This window comes from Plecotus auritus, assembly GCF_963455305.1.
Source record: "Plecotus auritus genome assembly, chromosome: 5".
Taxonomy (NCBI): domain Eukaryota; kingdom Metazoa; phylum Chordata; class Mammalia; order Chiroptera; family Vespertilionidae; genus Plecotus; species Plecotus auritus.
In genome coordinates this window covers 84,497,342-84,510,735 of record NC_137776.1, presented here as the reverse complement: position 1 = coordinate 84,510,735, position 13,394 = coordinate 84,497,342, and the positions used below count along the sequence as shown (strand labels likewise).

At 37.7% G+C, this 13,394-nt stretch overlaps 1 protein-coding gene across 1 annotated transcript in view; it reads right to left on the bottom strand.

Annotated features, from left to right (window-relative positions):
* ACTR3 (actin related protein 3) overlaps positions 1–13,394 on the bottom strand; it is a 72,778-nt gene that overhangs the window by 21,400 nt on the left and 37,984 nt on the right. The window contains exons 4-5 of the mRNA XM_080669599.1: positions 11,301–11,425; positions 457–567 (exon numbers count right to left, since the gene is read on the bottom strand). Coding sequence (XP_080525725.1) covers positions 457–567; positions 11,301–11,425 — 236 coding nt within the window. The remainder of the gene's footprint in view (positions 1–456; positions 568–11,300; positions 11,426–13,394) is intronic.

Genomic DNA, 13,394 nt, shown 5'->3' with positions numbered 1-13,394 from the left:
GCTATTTTTTTATTTTCGATCTTACACCATTTGATTTTTTTAAAGATATGAACATGCAACTATTTTGGTAAAAAGAAAAAAGTTTAAAAATTAAGTTATATTGTATTTTTGTTGCCAAGAATTACAAATGAAATAATAATCAGACTACAATTAAAAAGGGAAGTGCCACATTTCCAACTTTTTTCTGAACCTTACTATTCCTATTAAAAAAATTACATATTAATTATCAAAAGAATTTCTTAAGTGTCTAAACTTTGTTGTTTCAATATATTACTACTCTATTTGAACTCCAGAACAGGATAATCTTAAAAACAACAGAGCTTTTTAGCAGAGTCTTTTAGACATATGACAATTTAATAAAAAATAAAGCATGCCCTCGTGAATACAGATGTGATGAAAATATTCTCATTAAGTTTCTTCAAAACTTTCCTCAGTGAAATTACAATTTGTACTTACCAAAAGAAAATAATGGTCTTCAGGTTCTGCCCTTAAATATTTAAAGATCACTTGTTCCATAAACTTTTCCATCAAATCCCAATCTTCAACTATACCATGGCGAATTGGCCACTATTAAAACAAAAAAATAAAATACAAATATTATTAACATCAAAATAAACTACCAAAATTTAAAAACCCAGAGAATACTAGATCATTAGTGAATATTAGATAAGGACAGCATTTCTTAGGTGTGATAATCAAACTGTAGATCATTCTTTAGAGATTCATACATAACTATTTAGAAATAAGTAAAATTATCTCTACAATATATTTTCTGGTGATTCAATTAAAAATATAATGCAAACATGTAAAAATGTTAAAAATTGTAAATCTAGATGGAAGATCATTGTACCAGTCTGTCTGGATTTCTGAAAATTTTGCAATAAGTGAAAAAACTTAAAATTAAGCCTATGAAAATTATAGTTTACTACAATTTCCTTAATTTTTAATTTATTAGCTCTTTCACAAATATTTGATATGTGCCTAATATATAAAACACAGTTGGTAAGTATATAGCAATAATAAATCAAGCACGTAAATTTAAAGAAAAACTATATATATTTGTAAAGAAACATGCTTTCAAAACTGAGCCCCAGGGTACTACAGCAAATTCACAAAGACACCACCAATTACTTTAAATTTTTCAGGAAAATACAGTGACACCCAAAATCAGTTCAACACTGCATATCTTACTAGCAGAGAAATTCAGTTTCAACATTAGGTTAATACTACATATATTATTTTCAATAACATCACCTCTTTGAGAAGCTGAGTTGCCAATAGTTGCTATAATAAAAACTAGTACCTCCCCTCAAAACTCATCCTAATATATAAAGAGCCAGGTGCCGTCACAACTTAACAGATGACCGGTCACTATGAAGTGCATGGAGCACCTCTCAAGTCGACCCCCCGCACCGGCCCCCAAACTGCTTGCCATGAGCGGGGGAGAGGTGGTGGCGGGCAGGACTGGCGATTGTTGAGCAGCGGCGGCGGGCTGCTTCGCTGGGCGGCAGCGAGCTTAGCGGAGCAGTCACCGGGCAGCAGTGAGTTTCGCGGAGCAGTCGCAGGGTTGGGGGAGTTTCACGGAGCAGTCAAGGGGCAGCGGGAACCTCACAGAACAGTCGCGGGCTGGAGGGAGTTTCACAGAGCAGTGGTGGGGGCAGGAGGAGCCTCGCAGACCAGTTGCGGGGCAGGGGTAGTTTTGTGGAGCAGTGGCAGGGCAGGGGAAATTTCGCAGAGCATGGCGGGGCGGGAGGAGCCTTGTGGAGCAGTAGCGGGGTGGAGGGAGCCTTGCAGAGCAGTCGAGGGGCTGCGAGCATCGCGGGGCATCCCCGGGAGGGGAGCTTCACATAACGTCATAGGGCAGCAGAGGCCAGCGATGAAGGCCAGGCTAGGCCTAGGGACCCTAACCACGCACGATTTCGCATGCACTGGGCCTCTAGTGTAAAATAAGAAATGCAGGAGGCGAAGTGCAATCTGATTTCAGGTGTGAGAAGTTGTGAAGTACCCAACAAGCACATATAGTCTTACAGAATTGTAATTATTTAATAATTAAATCTTTTCCTTTCAAATAAGTGTCTTTAGACCTAGCTACTTAATAAGCAAACTGTTAGATATTTTTTTGGTCTAGATATCACTCTACACAATCTTAAAGAGACACTAAAAGGCATTGAGAAAATTTGTGAATCTCTGCAATAAAATACAGTTCCACAACACATATAACTAACCAAAGATTAGTATTCCAAATATATAAAGAATTCCTTAAATAAGCAAATTAAAATTTATGCAAAAAAATTTTAAATATATATAACAGAAAAAGAAACAAACAAAAATATATAGTTCTATGCACATAGTACATACTCAATACCTTACACTGAAAGAACAAGTAAATCTCCTATAGTCATTTACTCAGCCATTAAACCTATTATCAGTTAATCCCCAATATCCACATCTCACCCTAGTCTTCTCCATACTTTTTAAGGCATTATACTATGAATTCTCCTCGCTTTAAGTAAGGAAAAATATGTACTACATCGTTCATTTTATAACATTACTGAAGTTTACATATTTAAATAGTCTAAGTGTTATTTTATTGTGTAGCAACTGTGAACCATTGGCACAAATGCTAAGGACATGAACAACCTGCCCCCCAGAAGCTCAATCTAGTGAAAGAGATAGATACAAATCTATTGTAAGTTTTTAAAGAAATAAAGTACCTAGGACTAGATAAGGAGCTAGGCTCCTAAGGAAAAATAGAAATACTCCTATATGACTGATGAGGTCATATCTAAACTGGGTCTTAAAGGAGCAACCTTGTTGATTTTATTTTCTTGGAGGAGGGAGAGGGAAGAACATGTAGATATAGAATAGAAAGAAAAAAGATGTAAAAAGACAAACACTGCATTTAACAATGAGAATTATGTGTGACAAAAGGATGGGGGGGGGGGTGTAGAAAGACAGATCAGTTCTAGATAAAGGGACCAGATTCTCAAAAACTGTATTTTCCTTGTATTTAGATTTTATTCTGTAAGAAATAGGGCATCAGCAGAAAATTTTAAGCAGGGGAGTGACAAGAACAGCTTTGATTTTTAGGAAGATTATTATAGCAGCACTGAGAAAGCTGAAAAGAATTTAAGACAACTAAACAAGGAAAATAAAAGCCCCAACTGTGGTATCAATGATATTAGGCCAGATTTAAGATTTCTATCAATAAGAATGAGAAGAAACACAAAGATATCAATATTTTTAGCTTTGAAGTCAGACTGGAAAGAACCTATTAATCAAGACACAAAAGTTGTGTTTTAGTTTTTCTTGAACTAAGCAAGGGTAGAGTATATATAATAAGTTTTGTTTTGGTAGATTATATTTGAGAGCCAGGCAGTAGGTAGTTGACAGTAGGTAGTTGGAAATGTGGCCAAGGAATTGGAAGTAGAGATTTTAGGTTGTGGTTGCAGACAGAGGAGTGGATGAGATCACCTATACAAAGAATTTAAATAAGAAATAAAAGAGAATCAAGGACAGTACCTGGGAAATAAAAACATTTGAGTAGTGGGCAATGGAGGAAGAACCAGTAACAATAGCGAAAATAAAACAGTAACAAATAAAGAATAGTCTATGTTAGAAACAGAAAAGACAAATCAAGAAGGATGAAGACTGTTACATACAATCAGATTTAATAGTTTATCAAATAATTAGAGACTAAATAAGAAATTTGGTTTCAAAAGGAAAATAATAGCTAAAAGGCTGAGGAAAGAAGGTACAAATAAAGACTGAGAAAGTTTTAGTTTTTTAGGTTTGCTTGCAGAATTTGGAAGACATGAAAATATGTTTAAGGGAAAAGAATCAGTGTAGAGGAACTACACAGTATGGTCTCTCAGCTCACTGACTTCAACACCTTCAAAGATTTCTTTTCCCCATTTTGGCTAATTTAGATCTCAGTATCCTCAGCATCTCTAAGTACCAGAAATGCAAGGACGTTCCACTCTGATCATAACCGTTCATCCGCCAGCAACTTGCTATACCTCTCTTTATTACAATTAGACTAGCAGGCCAATGGCTATTATAATTATTCCCTAGCTATCACCACCCCCACCCCCAACACACACACACACACACACACACACACTTAGATTTTATGCCACATCACTTTGACTATTCTTATTTCCTTTTGTCATTCCATCTACCAAAGCCCAACTCAGCATGATTCTACCCTATACTTGCCTATACACAGAATGCTGATTATACTGAAGAAACACATGTAACTGGGTTGATAAAACTTAAGCATTCATACTTGCTATTCTCAAATGGACCTAACTTTGCCAGGCAAGCATTTGTTTCTCTACTCTATTCATCTTTACTCTCCACAATGCTGATTTTAAATGTCCCCATTATTCAGATTTCGCCTCCCACTATTTCCTGGGAAGCAGAGATGATAAAGCCATGTATTTCACAGAGACGGCAGACACCAACAGTCAGGAATCCCTTCATCAAATCTATAAAACTGACTCCATACGTATTCCTTTTTCTCTTTCACTCTTTCACTTTTTAATAACATAAGAGAATCTTCCACATATCAATTAGATCATCTGTGCTCTGGACCTCACCCTTCTGGCTTTCTCAGAGACCTGAATTATATGTTATTTTAATCTTTTTCTAATGGCGCTTTCACAATAGAATTTAAACATCTCTTCTACCTTAAACCCACATGTCTCTTGATCTCTCTCTCTCTCCCAATCACAGCCAAACCTCAATGAATAGTGACATTTTTTCCTGGCCTACCATTCACAATCCATCCTACTGTAATCCAGCCACACTACTCCTAAAATGAATTTTAATAAGGTGACAAATGACATCCTTGTAGCTAAAAAAAAACAGTAATTAATATATGGGCTCCAGGTGACTTGATATCTTAGCAACATTCCATGCTGTTTATCACTTTCCTGTTTACGCCATCCTCTAACCATGCCTTCTCAGTCTCCTTTGCAAAGATTTCCTCTTCTATTCAAACCTAAATAGAGCACTAATCAGGCTGTGTCCCAGGCTCTTCCCTGATATACACTTCCCTAGGTAATTTCAGCCCTTCTTAGGTAACTGATACCTTCCAAATATTTGTCCTTTTTTTTGAGTTCCAAAAGCCAAATATTTGTCTAATAATGTATCAGATGTCTCCCGGATACCTACAACACTAATTGTTAAAAACTAAACTTACCTTCTCCTCCCTATATCACACCCCAGCCAAAAGTGTTTCTCCTTAAATGTTCTCAATCTCAAGAAAAAAGGAGCAGCAAGGAAACTTTCCAAGAACTGAGAATTATCCTCAATTACTAGGTACAAAGTATTGCCACCAATATCTTGTTAACCATTCCCTGTTACTCCTTAAATATCCATTTTATTCTTGGCAAAAAAACAACAAACCCACATTATTTTTACAAAAATCTAATCAAACTTCTAGATTTAACTATCATTTTACAACAGCCCCTCCCCCCAAAGTAAATATAGAAAGTAGAGGACCACATTAAATGACACAAGGATGCAATCATCAGAATCCAGAGTATGAGTCATTTAACAAGACAACCAAAATTTTTCTATAAATAAAGGCAAAAGAGATAGCCTTGGCCAGTATGGCTCAGTTGGTTGGAGCATCGTCCTGTATACCGAAAGTTTGTGGGTTCAATTCCTGGTCAAAGCACTTGCCTAGATTTTGGGATCAATACCTGGTCAAGGCATGTATGGAAGGCAACCAATCGATGTTCTCTCTTGCACTGATCTATCCCACGCACCCCCGCTCCTTCTCTACCTCCTTCCTTCCCCCACTTTAAAAAAATCAATAAGCATATCAAGTGAAGATTGAAATTTTAAAAGGCAAGAAGAAACATACATACAGAGAAGAACCTATAAAAAGACTGAAGAGAGTTACCAACCAAATCTAATGAGTACACAATGTTTGAATCTTGATTCAAACAGATTAATAATCAGAGAAATTTGAGCACTGACTAGATTTTAGATAATATTAAGAAACTGCACTGTATTCAGGGGTAATATACTTAAAATATATTTTTTTAAGTCCTTACCTTTAAAGTTAAGTGTTTATAGGTAAAACAATATTTGGAATTTACTTTGAAATAATCTGGGGGTAAGAGGGAGATCTGATAAAAACAAGGGTGGTCCAAGGTTGATAAATTCCATTGCTCTGAGATGGATACCTGGAGTTCATTATATTCTTTCCTCTATTTTTATATATAAAGTTTCCCATGATAAAGGTTTATTTTTCCCCATTTTCAAATCATTTCTGTTTCAATTACATTTGACATACATTACTATATTAGTTTCATATGTGCACCCCAGCAATTAGATATTCCATAACTTACTAAGTGATCATCTGGATAAATCTCACACCCATCTGATACCATACATAGTTATTAGAATACTAGAGGCCCGATGCACAATAATCGTGCAAGAGGAGGCCTTCCTTCCCCTGGCTGCCAGCACCGGCTTCCCTCTGGCACCCGGGGCCTGGGCTTCCCTCACAGCCCCGGCTTCATCCGGAAGGTCATCCTGTGGACGGCCAGTCTAATTAGCATATTACACTTTTATTATTATAGATTACTGACTATATTCCCTATGCTGCACTTTACATCCTCACGACTATTCTGTAACAACCAATTTATACTTCTTAATCCTTTCACCTTTTTCACCCATTCTCCCAACCCCCCTCCTTTCTGGCAACAATCAAAATGTTCTCTGTATCTGTGAGGCTGTTTTCTGTGCTGCTTGTTTATTTTGTCTTTTAGATTCAATTATTGATAGATATGTACTTATTGCCATTTTATTGTTCATATTTTTATCTTTTTTTTCCCCTTAAAAAGAAAACTCGTTAACATTTCTTATATCACTTGTTTGGTAATGATCAATTCCTTCAGCATTTTCTTGTCTAGGAAGCTCTTTATGTCCTTCCATTCTAAATGACAGCTTTGCTGGGTAATCTTGGATGTAGGTCCTCGCTCTTCACGTTGAGTATTTCTTGCCAGCCCCTTCTGGCCTGCAAAGTTGTTGTGAAATCAGCTGACAGTCTTATGAGAGCTCTCTTGTAGGTAACTAACTGCTTTTTTCTTGCTGCTTTTAAGATTCTCTGTCTTTAACCTTTGGCATTTTAATAATGTGTTTTGGTGTGGGCCTCTTTGGTTCACCTTGTTTGAGACTCTCTGTGCTTCCTGGACTTGTATGTCTATTTTTTTCACTAGTTAAGTGAAGTTTTTGTCATTATTTTCTTAAATAGGTTTTTAAAATCTTGCTCCTTCTCTTCTCCTTCCAGCATCCCTATGATGTGAATGTTGGTATGCTTGAAGTTGTCCCAGAGGCTCCTTACACTATCTTCATATTTTCTCTTTCTTTTTGCTCTTCTAGTTGGTGTTTTTTGCTTCTTCATATTCCCTATCGCTGATTTCATCTCGGCATCCTCTACTCTACTATTGAATCCCTGTAAATTATTCTTCATTTCAGTTAATATATCCTTCACATCTGAATGATCCTTTTTCATACTGTGAGGTTCTCACTAAGTTCACTGAGCATCCTTATAAGCAGTGTTTGGAATTCTTCATCTAGTAGATTGCTTATCTATAATACATTTAGTTCTCTTTCTGGAGTTGAGTTCTGTTCTTTCATTTGGGACATGATTCTTTGTCTCCTCATTTTGGCAACCTTCCTCTGTTGGTTTCTATGCATTACGTAGAGCACTACATCTCCCAGGCTTGTAGAGTAGCCTAATATAGTAGGTGTTCTGTAGGGCCTAGTGACATAGCCTTTCTGATAACCCAAGATGGGCAATTGGGGTGTGCCCCCTGTGTGGGCTGTGTACACCCTCCTCTTGTAGTTGAGCTTTTGATTGCTGTTGGAACATCAATAGGAATGATTTATCCCCAGGCCCATCAGCTGCAAGGACTGGCTGTGACCACAGACCACTGACCTCTGATCATCATGGAGGATCAGCTATGCAGGGGCCCATCCCACAGAGTAGGACTTACTTCAGCAGGGCTCTGGTGCCCACTGAATTTGTCCCTTTAGTGTGTCACTTGTGGAGTTGTTTGTGAGGTGATGCTTCAACGTGGTCAGAAGCTGTCCTCTGGATGCGCGGGCTCTCAGGCCTCCAGGGAGGTGCAGGCCAAAATCAGCAATTGCCTGTTACTGCCCAGGGCCATCTGGCGTGAGCTACAAAGCAATCTGCAAATGTCTGCTACTTGTGTTGGCCCAGGAGAGGACAAGCTACAAATCAAGGCTAGCTGCTGCTAAGTGCCAGGCCTGGCGCCACTTAGTGAGAGGTATGGGGTATGCTGAGTCCAGGTGCTGCTTGTGTGAAAGATTTTTAGGAAAATCTAAAACATGAGCCAAGACAGGCCACTCATACAGAAAAGCCACTAGAAACAACATGGGTACTCCTTAAATTGGGTGGAGTGGGGCCTCAAAGGGATCACAAGGTGGGGAGAAGTGGACAGTGTTAGCCAAGCTGATGGAGACTCAGACATGCTAGCTCTGTGGAGGTGGAGAGCTTATCAAGGCAACAATGGCCTCTGCCAGCACTTCTGTCTGGAAGAAAGCTGCCTCCCCAGCTCTCGCCCTGATGGTAGACATTTCAGTCTATGTCTCTGATGCCTTTTTCACACTGTTGCCCAGTGACAGAGCTCAGAGGGAGTGAGTCCGAATAAGTCCGTGTGTGAGCCCTCTAACATAACATGTAATTTGCCACGCCTGTTTTGTCTTCCTTTCCATTTAGCCCTCAAAATCCGATTTCACCGATATACTGGCGGCACCAGTGACTGACCGGTCTGGATGGAAAGTATAGTGTCAGTCACTGGTGACTGGCATGGTGCTTAACATGTTAAAAGGAACTGCCTGGGATTCCAGCAGTCTACCATCTCCCTCAGCCTCAATCCCACTGGTTTTTACAACCAAAAGTTAGGGGGACTTCTCTTTTTGACATTGGAACCGTGGGCCAGGGGGCCTGATGTGGGGCTGGGACCCCTCACTACTAAAGGGGGATCTCTGTAGCTGAGATATCCCTTCTGATTTATATCTACCACATGTGAGTATGGGACCAGCACATTCAGCATTTCCACCCCTCTTACCAGTCTCAATGTGGCTTCTTCTTTAACTCCCTAGTTGTAAGGCTTCCATTCAGCCAGATTTTAGGTGGTTCTAAATAATAGTTGTCCTATGGTTTAGTTGTAATTTTGATTGTGGAAGGAAACGAGTACTAGATTTACCTATGCTGCCATCCTGACTGAAAGTCCCTATGATGAAAGTTAAATGTTTGTGTGCACACACACAATTTCTGTTTCTCTCTATGCCTACTGCCATAAATGTAGTCCAACTCACTAATATTCCTTGCCTTAGCAATTACAATAGTCTGGTCTTCCCAGAATGATGCTGTGTCCCCAAATAATAAAAACAGCCAATGCCCTAACTGGTTTGGCTCAGTCAATAGAGCGTCAGCCTGCAGACTGAAGGGTCCCAGGTTCGATTCCGGTCAAGGGCATGTACCTTGGCTGCAGGCACAGCCCCAGTAGGGGGTGTGCAGGAGGCAGCTGATCGATGTTTCTCTCTCATCCATCGATGTTTCTAACTCTATCCCTCTCCCTTCCTCTCTGTAAAAAAATCAATAAAATATATTTTTTAAATAAATAAAAACAGCCAATATATATGAGTATTCATTATGTACAAAGCACCATAACAATTGTTTGATATGCATCATCTCATTAAATCTCCCAACAATCCTGTACTATCTCCATTTAACAGATAAAGAAACAAAAAAACTCAGAAAGATTAAGTTACTGAATGATATCACAAAGCTAAGAAGTTGCACAGCCAGCTCTAGCTGGTTTGGCTCAGTGGATAGAGCGTCAACCTGTAGGCTAAAGGGTCCCAGGTTCAATTCCAGTCAAGGGCACATGCCTGAGTTGCAGGCTCGATCCCCAGTAGGGGCCATGCAGGAGGCAGCCAATCAATGATTCTCATCATTGATATTTCTCTCTACGCCTCTCCCTTCCTCTCTGAAGGAAAAAAAGAACGTTGCACAGCCAGAATTCCAGCCAAGCCAATATACTTCAATATTTGTGCTTTTAACCACTACTTAAAACCATTAATGTTACCCAAAGGACAGAGTTAAATTCTTTAACATGGCCTAACAACACTTTCAACAATTATATTCTGGCCTACCTGTTCAGCCTCCTCACTTCTTTTCACCTCCTCTATGCTTTAGGCACACTGGTCATTCAGTTTCAGGATCCCCTCATACTTTATAATGCCTTCCTGAATACTGGAATCTCTGCCTAGTATATATAACCTTGCCTACACAATTCATCTAACACCTATTTATTATTCAAGCCTCAGCTTAAAGATTTACTCCTTAAAGATTTTTCTGAGTCCACAAAATAGGTTAGCTACTCCTGATATACATTCCCAGAGTTATTCTGTACTTTCCTTTTTGTAACACCCTTAACACCTATAATTATTTCTTCAGTGTATTCCTTTCCACCACATTATAATTGCCTCATCAGGAAAGTCATTTTGTTATTTATCACTGTATTCTCAGCACTTAGCCAAATTTTTTACATATGGTAGTGTTCATTAATAAATTATGAGAAGAAATGAGGTACAAAGGAGGAAATTTGCAAATGAGGCAAAGTCAATGTTCAAAAATAAGATCATAAATGTCAGAATAGTGTTTACCTTTTGGTATGGGTAGGGGTGGTGATTATGGGAGTAGGCACAAGAAAAGCCTCTAGGTTACTAGATTTACTCTATATCCTGAACTTTTACGATTGGAGTCATAAAATTTTTCTAACTATATAATTAAGACTTACCTATTTTACTACATACAAATTATACCTCAATAAAAAGGAAGAAGGGGAAGAATGGCAGGATAAGAAAGGGAAAAAGAAAAAGAAGGGAAAAGAGAGCAGCACTTCCAGGTGACATAAGCTTCAAAAAGGAGAGAAATGGTATAGGTTTGAATACTTATGGGAAATGTCTCTAAATGTGGCAATGAGAAAGGCAATCACATTGATGATTCTGAGATTTAGTAGGTATGGAAAAGTAAATTCTACTCACTTGGGCAGACTGAAATTTTCCACTTGGAAAAAACATAAAGTTAAAGCTAAGTTGGGAGGGGCCACAGGGAAGAAGAAATTTCTATTGTGAAGAGGTTGAAGCTATCAGGCCTATAACAGAGTGAAATTCCAAATGGCACAATTATAAACTAATTTTTGAAAAGAAAATGTTATTTATAATTTAAAAATCATAAAATATACCTTTGTTGCATATGTAGGTTTTTCTATTGCTTCATCACCAATGAAGAAGTCTAAGTCATCAACACCTTTCAACACCCTCCTTTGAGCTTGATCACCCACTTTTGCTGACTCCTTAATAGCAATACCTTTAAAATAAAAGTTATTTATACATGTCAAAAACTTTATTTTCAGGTGAAACAAATTTATAAAATACTTCTTCCATTATAAAGTGCTATTAAACAAAACATGATCTAGCATATTTAAATTGCCAAACTAAAGCACATAGGTAAAAGGAAAAAAAAAAAGAAAAAGAATGACCAAATTCATTTAACGCAATGAAATCTCAATACAAAGACAAGGTCTCAAATGTTAAAAGCCAAAAAAAGAAGTATGGCTCTGGAAGTGTTTCAGTTATTTTTTTTAATACTAAGTTAAGATCTACTTTGATTTTATCATCCCACCAAATCAACATATGCCTGATGGACGATCAAAAAGAAAAAATTTAAAAACACTAACTAATGATAATACAAAAATTACAAGGGCAATTTTTTTTTAAAAGCTTTCTTCACGCCCAGACAGCATGGCTCAGTGGTTGAGTGTGGACCTATAAACCAGGTCACGGGTCAGGGCACATACCCAGGTTGTGGTCTCGATCCCCAATGGGGAGCATGCAGGAGGCAGCTGATCAATGATTCTCTCTTATCATTGATGTTTCTATCTCTCTCTCCCCATTCCTTTCCAAAATCAATAAAAATATATTGTTAAAATAAATAGATAAAAGCATTCATATTTCTATTCTATTTGTACTATAATAGATTAGTAATTTCAATATAACACTGACATAAGGTTCTGTTAAACTTTAATCATATATGAGAAAGTTTTTTTTTTTTCAAATCATTTAGGTGAAACCTATAATAATCCCCTTAAAAAACTTCAGAAATTCAGCATACAGTTCTATACGTAAAACTTATTATATTTCTTAATTAAGTTATGTTTATAAATCCTCCAAGTTAAGCAGTCCTTCATTATTATTATAATTACCTATACATAATACCTATATGTAACATCTATAATGTAAATAATAAAAAATGCATACACTTAAGTTAATCTGGCATTCAACTGTTACACTTTCATTTAATAACAGTTATATACTTAAGTGGGCAAAAAATGCTGAAGAAATTCTAAATCCACATTCTATTCCTAAATGTTAGAAACCTTCTCTAGCAATCTATATATATAAAAGCCTAAGCAATGGTTCAACCATTTGACTGGTAGCTATGATGCGCACTGAACACCAGGGGGCAGACACTCAATGCAAAGGCATGGAAACATGGAACACACTGATGAATCTCAGGGGGGAAGGGGGATGGGGGAGGGCGGGAAGAGACTAACCAAAGATCTTATAATGTATACTAGAGGCCCAGTGCACGAATTCATGCACCAGTGGGGTCCTTGGGCCTGGCCTGCGGGGATCAGGCCAAATCTGTGCACGGGGCCTCCAACATCCCCCAAGGGGTCCTGAATTACAAGAGGGCACAGGCCAGGCCGAGGGACCCCACCAGTGCACAAATCCATGCACTGGACCTCTAGTTCATTTATAATGTCCATAGACATCCAGATAATTCACTATAAATTTCCTGGAAAACAAAGATATATAAAAATAACTTTGAACCATATCTACAGCCTTTCCAGATCAATATTTATGCTCATCAGTAGCATGACTATATCTGCTGATTATAAACTCTGTACTTACAGTATTAAAGTACAAGTTGGGTGAAAAACCTCTAAAATCAAAAACTTTCTTTCAGAAGGCAAATAAATTTTTAACATGCTGCAACTTCTCATAATAAGACAATGAAAACTACCAGTTGGGTAACTGGAAATATCGGGGAACACTCTGTAAAGTATATGATTATCTAACCACTATGCTATACAACTGAAACTAACACAAAATAACACTGAATATATACTGGAAAAATAATGACAATAAAAACTAAAATATTTTGACAGAGAGACGAAATAGAGAATGGGTACAATGATGATGAGAATCTAAGGTTCAAAAGATCAAGATTTTAAAGGTCTTCAATAAACACTACATATAGCCACTTGAGAACA